The sequence below is a fragment of the Chlorocebus sabaeus genome, chromosome 17 (assembly GCF_047675955.1).
Source record: "Chlorocebus sabaeus isolate Y175 chromosome 17, mChlSab1.0.hap1, whole genome shotgun sequence".
Classification (NCBI taxonomy): Eukaryota; Metazoa; Chordata; class Mammalia; order Primates; family Cercopithecidae; genus Chlorocebus; species Chlorocebus sabaeus.
Genome location: NC_132920.1, coordinates 58439903 through 58464036, shown reverse-complemented (window position 1 = coordinate 58464036; position 24134 = coordinate 58439903). Strand labels below are relative to the sequence as shown.

Genomic DNA, 24134 nt, shown 5'->3' with positions numbered 1-24134 from the left:
TTTGCAGGAAAAGCTTGACTTTTTATATTAGAATGAGTTACCAAAGAAGCTTATGGAATATCTTTATTCTGAGCCTTCTAAACACATTAGACACTCTTCTGTTTGGAATGATTTAGGTAAACCCATGAGAGAGGGAGAAAAAATGAACTCTGAGGCTATGCCCAGTTCCAGGACCTTTGGATGATTAATGACTGTATCTAAATGAGGCCAAAATATCCAGATGGGAGTAAGAAGAAAAATTCAGTTAGTCTTCTACATGGTCTCCCTGTATGTTTCCAAAGACCTGGATATTTAACAGTTGGGTGTATGTAATTATTTAAATAAAACCATATATTTCACTAGTATTTTCTGCTTTGAATGTTAATATGTTGCTATGGTATGAATAACTTTACCATATAATCACTTACTAATTATTCCCATCTGTCATCGAATACATGTATCAAATTGTAATTATTATAGAAAGATAAAAATGTGAGTTGATTGAAAATGCTTCAAACTTTATTTGGTTTGGTCTAAGGATAAAATAATAATAAAGCAATAGTGCAAAATAAATTTTCCTGATGCAGTTTTGACTAATTCTTGTTATAAAATGGAAATGGCTTATTTACCATATGCATATTTATAAGGCTCTATTTTTAATCTAGGTATGTGTCTTGTGCTCTGGGCTGTCCATATGAAGGAATTATTACACCGCAAAAAGTGACAGAAGTAAGCTACATCTCCAGCTTTTTTGGTTTATGGTAACATGATATATATTATTTTTAAAAGTGGAGTTTCTTACTGTTTACTGAATCTGCATAGCATGAAGTCATAGATTAAGAGATGAGCCCTGAAGACATATTTGATCACTTAACTAATAGTTTCATTTTAACACTGAAGTCCTGTACATTGGCTATAACTTTTCAACATTAAGGGACAGTTGAGTCCTACAATTTGGGTGCTCAAAGGTGGAAGGGATGAAAGTATCTATTTTGTTTTTTTGTGGTTATAACATAGTGAGTGGCCTTTGCAATCTCCATCAGAATGTCAGGGCAGTTTGTGGAGAAACCCTTAAACTTTGCCTTGGTTGCTTAGGTAGCATCCCTATTTTTCTCTTGCATACTTTGGCCCATTATATCAGAGTATACACTACTTTTGTGTTTTTATCCTTTTGTGATCCTGTAGGTCTTACTGCTCTGATTAAGTTGCTATTATTCCAGAACAATTTTACAACAATAGATTATAGTCATTAAGGCCCTGATTACTGAAGTTTATTTTCTTCCTGTCCTTTATTATTTATTTATACCAATGACTACAAAATGCACTGTCTTTGAGATTATATTAGATTGTCTCAGACATTTATATGTATATAAAGTACATTAATGTAGACTTGTTTTTAAGGTTAATTTTGACAAGTTTAGTAATTTGTCAAAAATTTGGCACCAAAGCAGTGAAGATGGCCTTATAAGAAAATCCAAATTTAGGCAGGATAAACTTTCAGTTTAGCTAACTAAAGCCATTCCTCTTTTGTGCTTTCATTTGAACTTTTGGAATCTACTGCAGATTTCTCAAATGAAAGCTATCCTTTTATCATTATTTACACAAGATCCTTGCACACAGAGGCACGTATCCTATAAAATAACACCATTCATATTTTGTAGATTTTCACTTGCATGGGAACCTTCCAAGGCTCTGACATTAATTTGCATTCACAATTGTATATATATATTTTAAAGAATACCTCCAAAGGGTATGACTTCAGGCTTGCCCCACAAAACCTTGATCCATCTTTGCTTACCAGCAGACTTGCTTTCTTCCTTTTGCTACGCACCACATAGGAGTGAACCACACACACCTTGGGTGAGGATCTCCGTTTCTGTACCCGAATGCCTAAGGTGCTACTGCAGAGTCATGTAATAGGAATAATTCAGGGCCAGCAACCTTAAAGGGGCCTTTTGTGTGATTCTAATACATTTTGTGCTTAACTCACTCTCTTCTCTCTGAAATTACTACTTCAAACTATGATTACTCTGTTCACAGTTTGGTCCTTCCCCTCATTGTCTCCCTCCTCAGTTTTTGCTTTCTCATTACACTGTCCTTTGCATTTATCTTTTTCCCTACCTGGAATGTTCTTTGCATTTTATATGTCAGCTGCCTGGAAGCCATTAACATTTGCATTTGATATTCTTCCTAGTACATTGTTCTCAGATCCTTCCTTCTCACCCTCTTCAAGGAGTTAGTAAGCACTTTATAATAAAGCTTACTTTATTTCAAGTTGTCACATAGGTTAGAATCGTTTCTTTGTTTGAAACTTCTTATTTTTGTGAGTATTTATTTATTCCTCAGTAGGGTTGACTAAGATCTATCCTCACTTGACTTAAGGATCTGTATGAATATGAGCCATGTCAGTATTCATTTCCCCATTATATCCTGGGACCTAGCACAGCGCTTGCCATAAAATAGACATTGAAGAAATACATATGAAATGAATGAATGAATCAGTATCATGTGCCAGATTGTGTATCAAATGGCTTTTATACATTCTCATTTCACTTTTACAACCAAACACGTCATTATTAAAATTGTTTTTATCTTTTTTTTTAAGAACAAAGTAACCAAGGCTTAGAAAATATGCTAAAAGAAGGTGTTTTGTTGTCTGTATTCTACAGATTAGGGATTGAGGCTTAAGTACGCTAACCTTACACCCAGTGTCACATGAGTAGGATGAGTGGGAGCTGAGATTTAAATTCAGGTTTCTCTGATTCCCAAACCCATGTCTTTGTCAAAATACCATGCTGCCTTTATGCATTCATCTTGCTCTTTGAAAGTAACGTTATTCAGCTTGAAGAGATCTTGCAATTTGCCTCAAAGTATATATATTTATGAGCCAGAAAAATTAGGCCAGAAATATTAAATGACTCTATCAGTTGCAAAGCTACTTAAAGAGCTGAACTTAATATAGTTGATCCTTGAACAATTTGGAGGTTAGGGAACCCACACTCCACACGCACAGTCAAAAATCTAGATATAACTTTTGTTCCCCAAAACTTAACTACTAATAGATTACTGTTGAGTGGGAGCCTTATAGTAATGTATATAATATATTATATTAATGTATATAATATAATGTATATAATGTAACCCACCAATTAACACATATTTTGATTTTCACTATCTTGAAACGGTGGGCAAATGTAGCTGGAGACCTCAATCTATGGTGCATATTCAGCAATTCAGCTTTCTCTTATGTCACGACTTTTTTCTGCTTCTTGGGAGCACTTCCAGCATCACTAGTTGCACTTCTTGTGAGTTTCATGGTGTTAAGGTTTATGGTATTGCACTAAACATAATGAAAAACACGTAAGAACTGCAGGAGATCACATTGTACTATGATATGCAATTTACTGGAGAGATGAACTGTTCATACAGAGATGATTAGTATCACCAGGATTTTGAGCTCACTGGAATAGCACTAGGAGGTGGCTACAAAATTATTACAGTAATACAGTATGTACCACAATTAATTTTATGCAGTTACGATTTAGTATTGAATTACATGTACATTTCTCTTAAATGAGAATGACAGTATCTACAGTCTGTGTGTATGAGTTTTGATAAATTTCAACTTTTAAAAATACATTTGTATTATTTTATAGTAAATAAGAAAAATAGATTAGTATTAATATATATTTTATATATTCATGACATACCTTTTTCTTTTTTTGACATTTCTATTCTATGGGATTTGTCTGCAAGTTTTTTCAAATCGTTGAAAATCTCCGAAAAAAATTTAATATGGTTATTTAAAAAAAAAAATCATTTACAAGTGGATCCAGAGTTCAAACTTGTAGAGTTTAAGGGTCAGCTATATAGATATCTTTTGACCCCTAAATTAATAGCTTGAGAAATACTACTTCCAAAGTAAATCTGTAATGCTTTGGTTTGATTATAGTGTTGAGAAACATACGCCTGCCATAATTGCCATTATAGCTTGTAATTTCATAGTGGAACAAATAGCTGGATAAAAAGATAAGGTAGATATGACTCTAAGGCAAACTTGAATACAAGAAAAAGATAATTGCAGTAATATCAAAGTCTTATATAATGTTTAGAATAAGCAAAAAAAAAAGGACCAGAAAATACATTATATATTGTTCATGGACATTACTGGTCTTAGTTGTAATTTTTTACCTTTAGATGATGTTAGTTGTGGCACAGGAGGGTTTGAGTCTCTTCATTTCCATTATTTTACTAGCACTTCACCTTTATCAACAGGTGTCTAAGAGATTGTACAGCATGGGTTGTTATGAGATCTCTCTAGGAGACACAATTGGAGTGGGAACTCCAGGAAGTATGAAAAGAATGTTGGAAAGTGTGATGAAAGAAATCCCACTGGGTGCTCTTGCTGTTCACTGTCATGACACCTACGGACAAGCCTTAGCAAATATCCTTACGGCCCTTCAGGTATTTTGTACTCTTTGTGTGTTTTGTGTGTGCATAGGGTGTTCATCTTTATCTGTAATATAAACATACTGAGAGTTGTATTGTTACAATTTTTATAAAATATTATGAATATAATTTTAACCAGTGTCTTCACATGACAGGTACTTGGGAAATATTTGTAAATCTCACATTTTTTTAGGGCAATGAAGATCTCTTATTAATTTGATTTGATAAAATCTGTAATCTTTTCTTTTGAAAAGTACTAATCTTAGCAGAGTTATGTCTGCTTCTCTTCCCATATTCTGTCAACTGTAACATTTAATAGACTGAAATACGATGGCAGTTTAAGCAGTGCAAAACATAAAAATAGTAGACTATCATAATCATGAAACTAATGCTTTGGTGATTTCATGCTCTATGATGGGAAGATATGGTGCTGAAATATGGTATATTTTGCTTAAAATGTTTTCCTGATGTTGGCAAGCTTGCTTTAGACAGAACTTATGTCTTTTAATCAAGTATATTTCATTATATGATAAAGTGAAAAGATCTGGAAAGTGGGAAGACTACGAATTGCTTATTACATTCTGTGTTATTTTAAATGTATTCTTGAAAGAATAGATATAAGTGGCATTAAAATAGTATTATTTTAAAATTAATGTCAGGTTCTTAAATGCCGCTAAAAATGATTTGTTTGATATTCTCAGAACCCAAGATTTTGACAACTAAAGATAAGACTACATAAAAGTTTTCTGGTTAGAGGCTGAAAACCAATATGTAAAGCTTAATATCACAACCCTAAAGTATACAGTTGGTTGGCAGAAGTTAAAAAACAATGGGGATATCAAGTTCCACAAGGGCTTATTTTGACTTTGTAACATATGTGTACAAATCCTTATTTATCGTCTGGAAGCAAGAAAGGAACGTTCTATTGAATCAGAGAAAAGAGAAAATGTTATTTCATGGTCTTTGGGGCATAGGAATTTTTACAATTTTCCTTCCCTACGTATTCTAGTTTCTGAAACAATAGAAAACTAGGCAGCCCTTCAGGATCCTGTGTTCAGCTGCAACTGGAAGTTATTAAGTGTTTCTGAAGGGCTCTCTCTCTCTCTCATTTCTCTGTATGAATATATCTTCTGTGTTTTAATACTTTGAGTAATCACTTATTTGTGTAGCGTACTTATTATAGAATGAATGACAGTTTAGCTCTTCAGGATAAAGGGCTATAGAACAAGATATGGGACCTCAAACTTCTGCTTCTGAACTATATCTGCCTCTTGAAAATGTCCAAGTAAGAAAACATTGCTGGTACCCCAATGCAGTTTGAATGGTTAAGGAAGGCCTATCTGAAGAAGCAATTGTTGAAATAATATCTAAAGAATGAGAAGGAACGAATCCTAAAATGGTGTGTATGTGTTGTGTGTGTGTGTACGTGTGTGAAAAGAATGTTTTAAGCTGATGAAATATCATTTGAGCAAAAGTCCTTGGGGAAGGAGAGGATTATGTCCTAGTAACTAAAAGAAGACTAATGTATTCAGATAAATTAAGGTTTATGAAATTTGCTATATTAGTTGAACTGCATTATCTCTATTTTCTGAGAGATTTGGACTGAAATTCTGGTCCATTTTTCCATCTTATAACAGCCATACAGAGGACAAGAAACAACCTTGGGCCCAAGCAGATGAGGAACATGAATGAGAACATATGTAAGGGCAGAACTCCCCAAAAGACCACACCCCCAGTCAAAGGGTGAATCAGCAAAAGATCCACCGCATAAAGGGAGAGAGAGCAAGCATATTCAAGTCTCATGGCCTCGGCTATGAGTAGAGGAGAAATAGGACGTATCTCTTTATACTACACAATGTTTTGTAGACCTTCATGTGGGTTTAGGGTTCAAGTTCACATACCTGCAGAACTGGAAAAGACCTAAGCAGATGAGTTATTTTCAAATGCTTATGGGTTAGTAGCACTGCGGGTGCCAGAAGAATATTCTTATAAAATATATATTAATATATATTATATATGTATATATTATATGCATATTTGTATTATATATTTATATATGAATATATATTTTTAAGGAACAGATCTTCAGCTTACACTAAACTATTTGAGATCTGTGTGTCTGTGTGCACGCGTGCATGTGTGTGTGCGGGGGAGAGATTGATACTGTACCCCTCTGTGGCTCCTGTGATAAAAGAATGTCTGTCTAAGTGTCAGGATCTGAGGATCTGTGTTTTCTGTTTTCCTACCATGTGCAGAAGCTCTATTGTGTCCATGGGATGCTGGGGCAGAAGCGGGGAAGGGGCCTTGGAAAGCAATAGTATACTCTGTGTTACATTGCCCCAGAGCTTAATTTATAGCCACAGTGTAAATACATGGATAAGAGAGTAAAAGTGGCTTGCATAATAAGCAACATTGATATAAGGCCAGAGAAGCTACTATAAATGAGTGATTGAGAAAATGGTCAAAAAGCAGAGATGTAGAGCTTTCTGTCTATTCCGCCGTCAGCGGGCATAGAGTTTGATACCGCACTGACATCATAAAAAAGATATACACACAACTGCTTTCCTGAAACTGTATGTAACTGAGACAGTGTTCACATGTTTTGAAACGTTTATGTTTATGAAAGACAACCACATGTGGTACTGGAATGTCACTGCAAACACACATGTGGACTGGTCCTGAGTGACGCTGAGTGAGGTGTTCACCAGTGCTCTCTTCTCACCCCTCTTCCAACAACAATAAAAACACAATGAGCAGGTTTAACTTTAGAGGAGAAGAAGAAAATATACTGAAGGAAACTGTCAGTGTTTGAATAGAAGGAGAATCAGGGAAAATCTAACTTCATTATGAACGGGGCTAACCTTGGCTTTAGGAAGCAGAGGCCATACTTCATTTTTTAAAAATGGAATCTTTGAGGTGGCTTCTAGTAAGATTGGTGGTGGATATGGACTAGATATCATTTACTTTAATTTAGGGGTGGAGAAGCAGTTTACAGTGCTTCAGACTGGAAGTTAATATTAAGGCAAGCAGACATGTAATAAGTGGAAACTTGGCCACAACGATAGGAAACAAATGAAAGTTATAAATGGAACGTACCCCTCAGTCTGGAAAGCACACACTAATAGTGTAGTAGAGGGATCTGAGGGATCTTTCTTGGGTTCCTGGGTTTTATTGTTTTTTTAAATTACTTAAATATATGATTTATGGGACCAGAGATGGTTGTATGGAATTCAAGAATAATTATCATATTATTTAATATAGAGAAATTATTCTGAGCATGTTGATCCCAGTGTGGGATATTTATAATCCCTCAAAACCAAAAGAGCAAGAAAATGAGGTGCCAAAACGTACAGCAATTTTAGTCACGGAAGAAATGGATGTGGCCCAATATACTTTCTTAATTTTTAATGTAAAAATTTAGCTTCACCCTTCTGCCAAGTACCTAAGTAAAGTTAAAGGCCAGTTAACAAACTCTTTAATCTAATTAATTTCTCAGCCTCTATTTTTCTCCACTGAAATGAGAAAACAAATGAGATCCAATACTGAAATAACAGCTACACATTGATTGGTAGCACAAAGACAAAAAACAGGCAATATTTGGATTTCTTCTGAAGAAGTACTATGTGCCCTTTTTTCTCTTAAACTTAATACATTTTAATGTGCTTTTTCTCATAATGTTTTTCATATGCTTACTATTCTCTTTTAGAAAAACCAAATTGTTTAATTTTTACATCAAAAGCTTTCAGTTTTTAGATTGACTCTTAACAAACCATGTTTAAAAGCCACCAAATAGCAAATCTTTCTTCAGAGAATGTTTTTTAGTTTCTCAAGAAGAAATTTTAAAAATTCCCATTACTAGCCAGATAAACCTCTTTGTTTCTCAGTTCTATATTTGTAAGAATGGATATATGATGTCTACTTCCCTGAGTTGTGCAAAACTGAGATGAGATACAGAATTTCTAGAATGATGCCTTGATAACAGTACACATGGTTGGACTGTTGGATTTTCAAGTGTGTATAACGAAGGTTCCTAAGCCACAGAAGTCTGAATGAACAAAGATGAACAAAGTGCCTTTATATGTATTTTTACAAGTGGTTGGATTGTTTATATCAGTGGTAAAAAATTGGTAAACCTTTTAATACTTTTATTAGTTTTAGTTCATGTCCAACATCTTTTTATTAATATAAGCATCTCTCTGATTTTGGCAATAGGTGGTCAATTAGTTTTTGTCTTAGGGATAATATAATCTTCATCTATTTCTAGATATCCACAGGTATAATGGATAGTTGGAAAAAGCTGTTTCTGAGCTACAGGAAATTTTAAACTGACATTCAGTTAATCAACATTTAAAAATAACACATATAAAAGTTCTGATTCTACTCTAATAAGCTAAAAATGAAAGTGGTTAATCTTCGTGCAACAGACTATACTTAGACCATAAACTTGAAGCTCACCAAGAAAGTAAACACATCTAAACCCACCCTGCCACTCCCACAGCACTTCATCCATGCTGATCAAATGGACAAGTAGTAGGAAAATTGACTGTCAAGTGTTTCCTGAGTCAGAAAAGTAAAAAAGAATGAACACTGGGTTCATCAGTAGAAGGGTTTTTTATTTGTTGATTTTCGTTTTAATCACAGTTTAACAATTTTTTTTGTTGTTGTTGTTGTTTGTAAATCATTGTTTCCACACTTAACATCAGCACAATTAATTTACATTGGTAAATTAATTGGGTAAGGATAAAGGGTAAAGGATAAAAGGGTAAGCATAGGGAATAACATACATTGTGATCTCCATTCCCACAAGTCACAGCTCACTGGACCAAAGAAACTCTTTAACACATGTCTGATAGTTAGAACATCTTTTTTGGGATCCAGAGGCTGAAAAGGTCATAGGCAGAGTCCTGGAATTCAGATATACACAGAGAAGTAAAGCTGAGGCTCATGAAACTGAGAGATCACAGGATGGAGAATATGCCTGGTAGCTTTTCACTTTCCATGGGGCAAGTGTTGTGGTTTTCTGCTTCATATTCTTAAAATTCTCCAGTGTCCTCCTAACGGGTACTTTTATTTTTTCACTGATTTTTCCACTATCTACAGAATACAATATTGGGATAATTGCATTTCCTCATATGCAAAAGAGTTCTGTTACACTAGAAGATAAATCAAAGTATATGCTCATACCCTTTTCATGAAAATTTCTTAGATTCAAAACAAATATAGTTAATCAAAATACTCTGTTTGCTTTTGTTGGCAATTTTCATTAATTAGTGTGATTATAGTAATTCCAAAAATTAAAGATATGGATGTTTGTTTTTATCACTAATTGCACCTAGTATGACATTAATCCTAGGTTTCAGCTGTTATTTTCTTCAGACATAATAATGCAAGTTTAAAATCAGTACAGCTCATTCTGGTTAATTTTTACCTTTTAAAAAATAAACATTCTTAATTTTAAAATGATTTTTTTCTTGTGTTATCACCTTCAAGAAAAAAAAAGCCTTATCTATTAATACTATTATTAGTTTCTTCTCAGTCTAATCTTTCTTCTTTTGGGGGCTTAAATTTGGCTTTTATAGTATAGTAAGGATTGAGTCCAGAAAATGATATGATTCTTCCCTTGGCATAAGAGATGGAAATTTCAAAACTCACTATCTTTTTGATCACCTCTTACCCATTCTGTAAATGTCTCATCTTATTAATTTTGTTTTCAATATGTTGTTTTTAACCAAATACTTGTCGCATATTTCTTAACACATATGGCCTTAATTTGGAAGTTTTGTTGTTATGCCATGATGTTTGCATAAAACACATTAAGCTTCTTAAATTTCTTTTCACGTTTCTTTATTTTCAAATTTTTCTCACTTGAAAGTTCATATTTACAAGGAAATTTTATGCACATACATTCATGCCCCTGAATATAATGTAACACAGACTTTTCCTTTGGAACATTGGTTTGAATTGGCCAGTGTTGTGTTGAGCATAAACTATTATCACATGACTGTTTTTTTAGCTTAATGTAATATAACCAGTTAATGGTTATATGCCCAGCCCTTAGACACACCACCCCCAACACACACAATTAGAAGCACTTACAACTCCAACAGCTCAAATTCAGGAATCTCTTAGCTTTATTAGTTGAACAACTTTCTCATATATTGCCAAAATGTTTCTAACTCTGGGTTTAGACTAAATAGAAGTAATATATATTGTTAGATCACAGTGGCTCATTCTTATAAAATTACTTCTCAGTTTAGAATACCAGACTTATTTAATAGTATCAGTGAACGTTGGGTTAAATAATGAAAGCCAATGGAATGTAGGATGTGGAGAATTTAATAATTTTAAGTCAAACAGTTGGAACCCTCTTCTAGAAGCGACAAAGTTTTTTTTCCATTTACTTATAAATCTCTCTTCAATAGAGAGCATAATATACAATATAAATTATTTCCATCAATTATGACCATTTATAATTATTTCATGAATTATTTAAAAATACTAATTTAACCAAAAAAAGGTTTATTGGTTATCTTCTGTGTGACAGTCTCTCTGCTGTGAGGCAAACTGGTTAACTTAAAAAAAGCATGATGAAGCACCATCCTTTTCCTCAATAATTTTTTAATCTATCAAATAAAATGTGAAAATCATGTCAAATTGCATAGTCAAGAAGTCAAGTTGTATTTATCCACATTCTAAATTTGTTGTACTGACTTACCTTTAAAAAAAATGTGTAAATATGATTAACTCTAAGAATCATGCATGGCTACATACTTCTACTGAAGACTTTTCAGGTTAAGTCATACTGTTTTATAAAAATTGTGTCTTTTTCTAATGGAACTTTTAACGGATTTCCCAAGAAATGTAAAAATCATAGTACCCTCTGTCCTCCTAGCCCAAAATTATGTTATACATTTTATTTTCATCCACTGTATTGAAAAATTTTCTATTCTGCATAACAGTTTGTTTACCTTATATACGAGTGTATGTTTGTTTGTGTGTGTGTATATATGCATATATCTAATTCAAAGAGTAAAGTGGTCTAGTATTGGGAAGGATACATACAAGAGTAAGCTCAGGTTACTGACCTTGGAGAGTTGCCAGTAGGAGCAGAGACAAACTTAAAGTGTCATAATAACCCAGGGGAGGTGCGTGGAAGCAAACCTGGGACGAGGTATTTCTTGTTTTTGTCTTTTGTATTATTTTTTTTTAATTTTTATACTGAAAGTAGACAGCTACTGGAAGTTTTTAATCAGGGATCATTTGATTAATGCTTTGTGTTAGAGAACTTAATCTAAATTTTATTTAGAAGATGGACTGTTATGATTCTGGGTACTGTAAAGATCAATGGTAGACTGGATTAAGAAAATGTGGCACATATACACCATGGAATACTCTGCAGCCATAAAAAAAAAGCATGAGTTCGTGTCTTTTGCAGGGACATGGATAAAGCTGGAAACCATCATTCTCAGCAAACTATCACAAGATCAGAAAACCAAACACCACATGTACTCATTCATAAGTCGGAGGTGAACAATGAGAACACATGGACACAGGGAGGGGAACATCACACACCGGGGCCTGTCAAGGGGTAGGGGGTTAGGGGAGGGATAACATTAGGAGAAATACCTAACGTAGGTGATGGGTTGATAGGTGCAGCAAACCACCATGGCACGTGTATACCTATGTAACAAAACTGCACGTTCTGCACATGTACTCCAGAACTTAAAGTATACATAAAAACAAACAAACAAACAAATCAACAAAACTGACAAACTTTTTCTAGATTGACCGGGGCAATTAAGCAATAAAAACAAATAAAAGGCACACAAATTATAAGAAAAGGTCTGAAGACCAGAGACCCAGAGACTAAAGAGAACACTATTGCAATAGTGTTGCTCCTGGTGAAAAATGGTGAGGGGTGCTATGGTCTGAATCTTTGTGTTTCCAAAATGTTTATGTTGAACCTAAATCAACCAGTGTGATGGTATTAAGAGGTGAGGCCTCTGGGAGATGATTAGGACTCCCCTCATGAATAGAATTAGTTCCCTCATAAGAGGCCCAAGGGAATGTATTTGCCACTTGTGCCATGTGAAGACATGGTAGGAGGAAAGAAGGTGCCAGGCACCATCTACAAAGCTAAAAACAGCCCTCACTAGATACCGAGTCTGCCAGCACTTTCATCTTCGACTTCCCAGCTTCTAGAACTGTGAAAAATAAATCTCTGTTATTTACAAACCACCCCGCTTATGGTACTTTGTTATAGCAGCCCAAACTGACATGGGGGGAGACAAGGTGGAGGAATCATATGAGAGAGACTATTCCCATGCAGAAGCAGTGAGAGTAAGAATTGCTTGTGAGTGCATGGAAGATGAGGTGATAAAAGATAAAGGTTTGGGAGAAGGACAGTGAGTGATGACTCTAAGGATGCAAGTTTGGAAAATAGGTGGATGTCATTAAAATATTGACCTTTCCAAGGCGTTGCCAGTTTTATGAAAACAGATGCAAAGACCTGTTTGCTAATGATAATAATCTATATTTTATGAGTTCACCTTCCACAGGGCCACAAACATGCTGCAGAGCTGCCCTCCAAAATATTGTGGGAATAATTTTTAGACGTATCTCAGCCTCTTGGGCAAGTAGACTTCTGGAAAGCCTGCCTACCAAATAAAATAGTGTGTACTATGAAACCTACATTTTACATCTACTACTTTATTGTTGACCAAAGCAGTTGTAGTGGAGTTTATTGGCTTGTTTTCCAATAATTATTGGAAAATACTTTTTAAATATTTAGAAAATATGGAAAATCACAAAAAATAGTTACTTGTAATTCTACCACAGAGGAAACACGCTAAATTAGTAAAATTAGTATTAATATATAAGTATTACATATATATTCATAGACTATATGTCTATACACACACATACATATTGTGCATGTGTGTGCATACAGGTTATAGGAATCATGAGGTGCATGTTTATTTTGCTTAATATACTATGATTAGCATTCTTGTTATTCAAACCTTTCCAGACATGATTTTTAAAACCAGCATAGCCTACCCTTACATGGGTGTATGTTAAATGTGTATGTTAATTTAACTGATCCCACTTTTGATTGGGAGCAGTTATTTTAATATAATTTTAATGAACATTCTTATTTCTCATATTTTAGTCATCTTACTTAGAATGTATTTTCAGGGAAAATGTAGGATCATTAGAGGTTTTTTGATATATTATGTAAGTCAAGGGTTTTTAGAAAGGCTATTTCCAGCCTATACACTCACTAGGTTTATGTAATATTGCCAAATTCAGCAAACCTCACTTAGAGATGATATTATAATGTAAAATGTATGCCAACTCGATTTGCATCTGATATGCCACTTTAATTTCTATTTGCATTTGTTTTGTGGGGCTGAACAGTTCTTTCATATGTTTAATGATTATTTGTATTTTTTAAATTGTTTTTCTTTGTCTACTCTGTATTGAAATGTTTTTTCTCACAAATTTTAAGAGCTATTTATATATTATTTCTTAAATATTAAGGTATCTGTCTAACATATGTATGTATATATGGTAGGATTATTTTTCAAAGCTTGCTTTTGTGTTTTAATGCATATGTGTTTTACATTTATATTTATTAATTTATTAAGAAACACATCTTGAATGCCTACTACTATCAGATACTGTTCTAGGCACATAGCCGTGATGAAAAGCATTGTCATGTCTTCAAGTAGCTCACATTCTGGCAGGGGAGTTTGGATGATTAAAAACACCCCCCACCCAATACACACATACACCTAATATAGAAGTACAGTTTAGAGCATATTAATTGGTGATAAAAGCTATGCCAAAAATAAAGAGAAAGTGCAGTAAGACACGGAGGATGGGAAATTTGGAGGGGTGGTGAAAGGGGACAGGTTGCAGTATTAACTAAATGGTCGGAAAGGCAATTTTAAGAAGAGATGTAAGCAAAGAACTGGAGAAGATGAGGGTATTACTCCACTTCACAACTGGGAACAGAACATTTCAGTCTGAGGGAATAGTTAGTCAAGATTCTAACGTGTGTTCAACAAACACCATGTGGCCAATGTGGCTGGAGATAAGTGAGTAAGGAAGAGACTAAGAGAGGATCCTTGTAGGCTGTTGTAAATCCTTTGGCTTTCTCTTTGAGTGAAATGGAAAAAAAAAAAAAAAAAAATTCAGGGTTTTGAGCAGTCCTAGCTTGCATTTCAAAAGGGATCATTGTGACTGCTCTGTTGAGACTAGACTGTAAGGAGGGAGTAAAATAAGAATTAAGAGACAAGTTAGAAAGAATGCAATTCCAATAGTCCAGGAAACGAATAATGATGGTTTGCTATAGAGGTGGTGAGCATATTCTAAGTATATTTTTAAATTTGAATTGATTTCATGATGAATTAGATGTAGAGTTTCTAAAAGGGAAAGAAAATGATCGCAAATACATTCAAGTGTTCACCTGAGCAACTGGAAGGATGAAATTGCTATCAACCAAAATGGAAAAGGCTATGAGTGGACAATATTTGCGGGCGAAGATTAGAATTTCAGTTTGGGGCATGTTATACTTGTGGAATCTGCTACACATCTAAATGGAGCTTTTGAGTAGACAGTTGCATATAAAAGAATTGGGAGGGGATATGAAGTCTTCACTGAGGATATAATAAGAGGCATTTAGATCATATTTAAATCCAGTAAACTGTACAAGATGATAAATGGGGCACCGAGACATTCCATCCTTAAGAGATCAGAGTAGTTTGAGGAGACTGAGAAATACTGATTTATGAAGTAAGAGAAAACTGACAGTCTCGAGCCCTGGAGTCTAAAAAAAAAGGGTTTCAAGAAGAAAGAGGTGTTAGATGCTATAAATGCGTCATGTATGATGAGGACCAAGGATTGTCCACATTATCATCCCTTTATGGCTTCTGCTTTTGGAGTTACGCTTAGAAAGAACTTTCATACTCCAAGAAGACATACATGACTACCTATCTTTTCTTTGGCTTCATTTCTTACAATAAAATATTTAACCCAACTGGACTTTATTTTTATTCAAGGTGCAAGATAAGAATCTATTTTCTATATAAACACATTTTTTATCCATTTATTACCTAACCCATTGTTTCCCCGCTAATACAGCATGTTCATCCATGACACGTACTGTGTTTAAATTGGGTCTCTCTCTGGAATTTCTATTTTGCGATAATAATAGCTGATATTAATAATTTTTAAAATGTCTTACCTGAGTTATTCTATTTTGTCCTCATGACAATCCCATGAAATAATTTTTGTAACTTTTTTATTTAAAAAAATTACATAACTGTAGCTTAGCAAGGTTAGGGAAGTTGTCCAATGTTTCCTACTTGAAAGACAGTAGAACCAGGATTTCAACCCAACTCATCTTGTCTCTTTCCATCTCTTTAGTCTATTTATTTCGTTCAAGTGCCACACTTTTAATGAATATGTCTCTGTATTACCTTTTAAATCTGACATAACATGATGCCTTAGTCCTTTAATAAAATCCTTCTTGGTTGGGCATGGTGGCTCATGCCTGTAATCCCAGCACTTTGGGAGGCCAAGGTGGGTGGATCATGAGGTCAAGAGATCAGGACCATCCTGGCCAACATGGTGAAACCCCGTCTCTACTAAAAATACAAAAATTAGCCAGGCATGGTGGTGGGCACCTATAGTCCCAGCTACTCGAGAGGCTGAGGCAGGAGAATCACTTGAACCTAGGAGGCGGAGGTTGCAGTGATCATGCCACTGCACTCCAGTCTGATGACTGAGTGAGACTCCATCTCAAAAAATAAAATAAAATCCGTCTTGATCATTTATATATATATTTCATCTAATTGAATTGAAACTAAATTTGTTCAAAACCACATCCCCCAAATATCCATTATATTAAATACATAATTTACAAAGAATTGATTTAATGATAATATTCAGTCATCCCATCTAAGAAACTGGTGTATTTTTTCAATTTATTCAGATTATTATTTGTATAAAAACGAAATCTTTGGTTATTTTCCTATAGGAGGCCCATGATTCCATAGATTTCTTCTGATTGGGATCATTGTAATATGTGTTTCATTTATCTTCCTGATTTGAACTGTATCTTCCTTGAGTTCTATCAGTCACTCTTCCCTTCATTCAAATTTTTTGTAACATTCTTATATTTGTATATAAAAGTTAAATTTATTTATATATAGCATATGAATACCTTGAGAAATTTCTTAGGGGGAATCTTTCCTTGTGGGATATGGAAAATATTTTCATGACATCAATTTCCTGAGGTAAAAAAAGTTGAGGTTTGAAGAGGATGCTTTGAGAATTAGATTCCTTTTACTTTGATCTCACAGTAACTACAGATAACTAAATAAAGCTCACATTTCTCAGTAAAATGTTTTCAGTTCAGTAAACATTCTTAAAGGAAACATTTGCTTCAGTAACCAAAACCCATGGCTTTCAGTTGAAGGTCCAAATTAAAAGAATACTGTTTCTATTCTGAAAGGAAAGAAAATGTTATTTATTTTTCTAAATAGACATTTTGGAACACTTTCCTTTGAAAATATACAAGGCTTTATAGATAACAGACCTTAGAGTTATAAGTGTTAATACCCACTTCAACTGTAAGGGGGCCAACAGTGTAATTTTAAAAGAATATCCACAGCTGAATCCACTAAAAATATGAAATATTAAAAAGAAGGAAGACTATTTTTATTTGCTAAGATGTAACTTCAATAAAGAGGTGAAGGCAACTTTTTAAATTTTACCCTGATTCATTATTGCCCCATTTGCATTCTTTTTAAAAAAGACACAGAACTCCCTAAGGATTAAGGATATACCTAAAACCATGTTAATTCAAAATAATTGTGATTTACAAATATTAATGTTTGCCAAAGTGGTAATAGTGTTTGTTTGCTTACTTAAAATCATGGTGTCTTATTGTAGAATCAGAGTATTAGAAGTGTATTTCTGTCTCAAATTCTAGGTGAGTTCATATAGGTGGGAAGATGTGACTACTTCATGAAGAAGTGGAAATAAAAGCACTATGTTTTTGAGGAAATTCGTATGTTCACTGGGTAAAAAATAGAAGAAACAGTAAGAGAGGGGCGGATGAAGGAGGAGCCTCTCTTGAGCATTTAACTTGAAATGTTCAATTGAAAAAGAACACTAGTAAATAAATATCTTATGGCAAATATTAATACTGCTTTACCCTTTGGTCTTGGTGCACAAAGATAGGTAGGTAGGTAGGTAAGTAGGTAGGTAGATAGATATATAGATATAGATAAGATTATTTTCCAAAATTGTCAAAATTCATATTGAAATTGTTTTATTGTGAATTTTAATTTTAAACTTGTCTACAAACGAGTTTATGTTATTGCATGGCAAAAACAAACAAACAAACAAAAAAACAGATCGGAACTAACTTGCAAGTAGCCCCTTGAAATAGGGCATGCCTTCACTAGCTTACACAGACTGAGCCTACTCTAAGAGTGTAGATCTCACTTGTCTCTTGTATCCCACTTACTTATTTTTCATTTTGGGGGGCACATAGTAGTTATATATATTTATGGGATACATGAGATATTTTGATTCAGGCATACAATACATAATTATATAAGGATAAATGGGGTATCTATCACCTCAAGCATTTATCCTTTGTTTGTGTTGCAAACATTCCAGTTCTACTCTTCTAGTTATTTTTAAATGTACAATAAATTTTTCAAGACAGGGTCTCACTTTGTCACCCAGGCTGGATAGCTCACTATAGCCTCAACCTTCCTGGCTCAAGCCATCCTCCCACCTCAGCCTCCCAAGTAGCTGAGACTACAGGCATGACCACCATACCTAGATAATTTTTATATTTTTGTAGAGACAGGGTTTCACAAGTTGTCCAGGCTGATCTTGAATTTCTGGACTCAAGCAGTCCACCCACCTTAGCCCTCCAAAATGTTGAGATTCTAGGCGTGAGCCACTGTGCCCAGCCTGCAATGAATTATTGTTGACTCTAGTCATTTGTTGTGCTATCAAATACTAGATCTTATTCATTCTCTCTATATTTGTATACCCATTAACCATTCCCACTCTTTTTGACATTACCCTTGCTAGCCTCTGGTAATCATTGTTCTACTATCTCTATGAGCTCAATTGTTTTAATTTTTAGCTCCCACAAGTAAGTGAAATTAAGTGAAGTTTGTCTTTCTGTGCCTGGCTTATTTCACTTAACATAATGACCTCCAGTTCCACCCATGTTGTTGCAAATAACAGGATCTCATTCTTGTTGTGGCTGAATAGTACTCCATTGTGTCTATATACAACATTATCTTTATCCATTTGTCTATTGATGGACACAGGTTGCTTCCAAATCTTGGCTATTGTGAATAGTGTTGCAGTAAACATGGAAGTGCAGATATCTGTTAGATATACTAATTTCCTTTATTTTGAATATAAACATAGCAGTGGGATTGCTGGATCATATGGTAGCTCTATTTTTACTTTGAGGAATCTCCAAACCACTCTCTGTAGTGGTTGTACTAATACACATTCTAACCAACAGTGTATGAGAGTTCTCTTTTCCCCACATCCTCAGCAGCATTTGTTATTACCTTGAGTTAAAGCTATTTTAACTGGTATGAGATAATATCTCATTATAGGTTTAATTTCCATTTGTCTGATGATCAGTGATGTTGAGAACCTTTTCATATGCTTGTTTGCTGTTTATATGTCTTCTTTTGAGAAGATCTTTTTTCCATTTTTATTGGATTATTAGATTTTTCCTATAGAGTTATTTGAGCTCCTCTATATTCGGGTTATTAATCCCTGTCAAATGGATAGTTTTCAAATGTTTTCTGCCATTCTGTGGGTTGTCTCTTTGTTGTTTTATTTGCTATGCAGAAGCTTTTTAAGCAGATGAAATCCCTTAAAATTACATTATTTTAAGTTGATGTAATTTGTCCACTTTTACTCTGTAGCAAATAACTTTCTTGAGTATTATTCAAGAAAGACAAATCTAAGACCTCAAACTGTGAAACTACTAAAAGAAAGCATTGGGGAAACTCTCTCACTTCTTTAACCTCTGCAAGCATTTGAACCTGTTTTAAATTTTTGAAGAAAAAAAATGTTGGTAATGGGGATGGGAAATGGTACATTCATAGAAAGAATTCTGAGTTTCCTAGTAACCCAAGATCCAATTAGAAAGACTGCCTTCTTTAGTAAGCAGAGAAATTCTGGATTTGATTAGTGGGTATTGGACTTCATAACAAATCCTGTTGAACTGTGGTAAGCTAAAGTGAATAAAAGCAATCAGCATGCACACACATTTGCAATTAACTTTCTGCTTATCCTTTAAACCTTCAGGCTTTCACATACTGAAGTCAAGTTTTCTTTTTTCATTCTAAAAAGGAAATCATTAAATGTCTCTAAGTGAGTGTCTACATTGTTCTGACCTACTGTGCTAATGTAAAAGATGAAAAATAGATATAAAGGAAAATATAAAGAGAAAGAATAAGATTAAATGAAGATCACTTGTGATTACATAAATGAAAAAGGTAGGATAAAGGGGCACGTGATTAGTAATTGATTTGTCTGTGAAAATGATTCAGGAAATTTATTAAACTGTCCAGATTTTATTAGGATTCCATATTTTAAATAAACCACATACCATAGTTTCGGATATATCCTACCGCATAGTATAAGGCAAACAAAATAGGCAGCACCAAAATACAAGCATAAAATAAGGAAAAATGTGTAGTTTATATGTGTCTAAAGTGTTGTGGTTAAGAAAACAGGACTGGCAAAACTGCTCTCAGCAGATACTAGATTTAGACTGCCTGACAGTTAAAGTTCCCATGACAGGTGTGGAAAGGCTGCCACAGGACTTCCCTGTTGCATAGTAAATAGTCCTTGTATGAAGCCCCAGCCTGGTGAGGATGGTCCCTATCTCCATAAACTCAGTCTTTTTGCTGTAAAATGCAAGTGTCAACTAGGTGATGAGAGATTTCTTTCCGCTTAGACTTGGTTTAAGATTAAAACTACTTAAAGCTGTGCAGAGTTCAATTCACTGGCAGATGGTAGGCAAAAAAAAAAAAAAAAAAAAAAAGAGAGAGAGAGAGAACAATTCAGAGGCACAACGATGCTGAGACCCATAGTATTCCTTTTTTTTTTTTTTTTTTTTTTTTTTTTGAGAGAGAGTCTCACTCTGCCACCCAGGCTGGAGTGCAGTGGCACAATCTCAGCTCACTGCAACCTCCACCTCCCAGGTTCAAGCCATTCTCCTCAGCCTCCTGAGTAGCTGGGACTACAGGCACATGCCACCATGCCTGGCTTATTTTTTGTATGTTTAGTAGAGATGGGTTTCACCATGTTGTTCAGGCTGGTCTCAAACCCCTGACCTCAAGTAATCCACCCACCTCAGCCTCCCAAAATACTGGGATTACAGGCATGAGCCACCACACCCAGCCTTCCATTTTTGAATTTAGCTAGAAACATAATAGTAAAGAGTACATTTCTAGAGAAAGATTTCTTCCTTAATATCTTTAATGTATCTATTTACCATGAAAAAAAATTATGTGAAATTCTCATCCAATCAGTACAGTCCTATGTGAGAACAGCCTAAATAAAAATTAGTTTGGTAATTAGCTCAACAGGGTGTCCACTGCAAGTACAAACTTTGACTCCACATAAGATAAGGAGACTGACCTGAAGTCCTCACTAAAGATTTGAGTGTGTTGCTATATTATAGAGAACATAAATATATATATGAAAAATGTTTAGGTATCTACATGGCTACTCATCCATATCCATATTTGTTTTCAGGTTTCTGCTAAATATTTTCATCTTTAAGAATTAGTTTTTGGATTATATGCAATATTTTGGTAATACATTTTTAATTATTTTAAAACATATATTTCTTCCTTTTTAATCTATGATTCCAAAGAAGTCACTGCTCAGTATATGTGTAAAATTTCTACCATGTCAAAATTGTAGGATTATTCATATATACTATTTTATTTGTCCTTTCACTTCTCTTTTCCAGTTTAAAATGTCTGTAGAAAGTAAGCTACATTTCTTACCAAATTCTGTTCGAAAGTCTTTATTAATTTTTGGTAGAACTTTGAATTTTTTCATGAGCCACTTCACAGTATCTTAATTTTGATGTCATATGGAGAGGTGAGAAGGTAGAGGGAATGAAAAAGGGCAAAATATTGCAGATGTAGCAGAGATCAAAATGTAACAGATTATTGTGAAAAGGTTATGCCAACATATTTGAAACTTAGATGTAAAATTTGTAAAATTATATAAACTATGAGAAATTAAAAAAAGAAACGTAACCTCACTGAATCAGTAGCTCACATATTTTTCCACAATAAAAACATCAAGCCTAGATGTTCTATAGGTGAGTTACATTGAATGTAAAATAAGCAAGTAATTTCTGTATTATATAAACATTTTCAGAGAATGTTAAAATACAGAATCCACTCTGTTTGATTTTTACAAGTAATATATTCCTGGTTCCAAAATCATATAAGAATAGTATGTGAAAGGAAAATTATGGGTATTGCCACTCATGAACGTTGATGACAAATTCTAAACAAAATAGTAAACCAAATTTACTAATGTATAAAAGTATAGCATCACAAAAAAGTTTGTTTTGTTCCAAGTATTCAAGTTTGGTTTAACATTAGAAAATTTATTAGAAATCACTACTTTAAAACACTAAAATAGTAAAGATATGATTATCTCAGTGGTTATATAATAGATATAAACTGTAACTCATATATTTACTTATCTATTCCCCCATTAAAAAACATTTAAGCATCCAGTACTTTTTACTATTCAATTTTTGTGGGGATTTTTGCCCATAATTTTTTAAAACAAAGCTTACACATAAGGACAGCAAATTCATAAGTTGCTTTAAGAGCAGCTGTTGTTGTAGAGGCCCCAGTGTGATGTTAGATGCAGTCACTCTGAGTTCCACTGTTCTACCCCCTCCTAATTCATTTCCTGAGTCCAGTATAACCTTGATCACAAATCCTACAAGATTATTACAAGAAAGGAAACTCATAGCCAAATCTATTTCACTGTATCCTAATAAAATATTTCAAAGGGAATCTACTGACATATTAAAAGACTAATGTATTTCAACCAAGTTGGATTTATCCTAGAAATTCTAGTTCAACATATAAAACCAATCAGTAGAATTACCACATTAATAAAGACAAAAATCTTATGATTATCTCAAATGATGTAGAAAATTATTTGACATACTTAGCAAAGTAGGAGTTTCTAGCCAGTGCAATAAGGAAAGGAAATGAACAAAATGTGCAAGTTGGAAAGGATGAAATATAATTATCATTATTTCAAATGTCATAATTGTGTATTCAAACTTCCAACATAAGTTATAGGTATACTATTAAAATCAATACATAAATTCAGGAAGATTGTAGAATATAAGCACAATATATAAAAATTACCAGTACTATTATATATACTAGTAACAAATATACATTATGAAATGAAATGACACATATCCAGTTGCAATATTATTAAAACATAGTAAGGCATAGATTTAACAGACTTGTTATATTACTATATAGAAAGTAACATAACACTATGAAGAGAAGTTTTATAAATATAAGTAAATGGAGAGATAAGTTTCAGTCTTGGAAGACTCAATATTGAACAAATATCAATTTTCACAAAATTGATCCATAGATTCAATGCAAGCTCAGTAGGTCTGTGTGTGTGCATGGAACTGTCAAGTGGATTCTAAAATTGACGTGAGAATGCAAATGGCCTAAAATAGCCAAGGCAATCCAAAAGGGGAATTTCAAGTATGAACAAGTTATCAGATAACAAATCTTAATATAAAGTGAAAATAATTAAGACAGTGTGATACCAGTACAAGAATGGACATATAGACCACAAAGACAGAAAAGAGAGCTGGGAAAGAAATTCAAACATATACAGTCACCTGATTTGTGATAAAAGCATCACTATAATTCAGTGAGAAGTACATGATCTTTTCAATAAATTGTACTAGTTCAATTGGATATTCACATAGAAACAAAATCTTAATCATTATACACAAAGATTATAAGTCTAAATAAAGAAGTAAATAACAAGAGAGTAATATTTTGCACAGAGACTTATTACATGGCACATGAGAAAGGCTAACAGTGGAAAATAATTGATAAACAGGCTATATTACAATAAGGATTTTCTGCTCATAAAAAGATACATTGAATTTCTATGTTAGCTCTAAATGTCAAGAGTTTGGAAATCACGCTTATTTTTATAGCATGGACAAGCTCGACAAATGGAACTGAAATAACTTTTCTTGGATCCATCAGAAAACTGAGGTTGAAGAGCAAACTTCTGCCCTGAAATCTAGAGAGAGAGGCAAATCCAGAGCTGCACATTTGAGATCTCCCTAACTGGTAATTTTGACAAATTGCTGAAGTTTCAGTGTGGATAAGCATAAAAGTGAGAAACCCTTGAAGCCAGAGTGTTAAGGGGGTCACTAATTTTGTGAGTCTTACCTTCTATCAGGTTCTAAAAGTGAGAATTTGAGAAAGACCTTTCTGTGACTCTGGCAAGGAGGGAAAAGAATAATCACTTGACATATTATCAGAATATTCTTCATTACAAAGGCCTATTCTCAATAGAAAGAAATTACTAGAACCTTATCCAAG

General features: G+C 33.8%; 1 protein-coding gene across 2 annotated transcripts in view; it reads left to right on the top strand.

Moving 5' to 3' along the window:
• The window catches only part of HMGCLL1 (3-hydroxy-3-methylglutaryl-CoA lyase like 1), a 148188-nt gene that overhangs the window by 83416 nt on the left and 40638 nt on the right, over positions 1–24134 (top strand). For both annotated transcript variants that reach the window (XM_008013669.3, XM_073006078.1), the window contains exons 6-7: positions 645–708; positions 4255–4443. In XM_008013669.3, coding sequence (XP_008011860.3) covers positions 645–708; positions 4255–4443 — 253 coding nt within the window. The remainder of the gene's footprint in view (positions 1–644; positions 709–4254; positions 4444–24134) is intronic.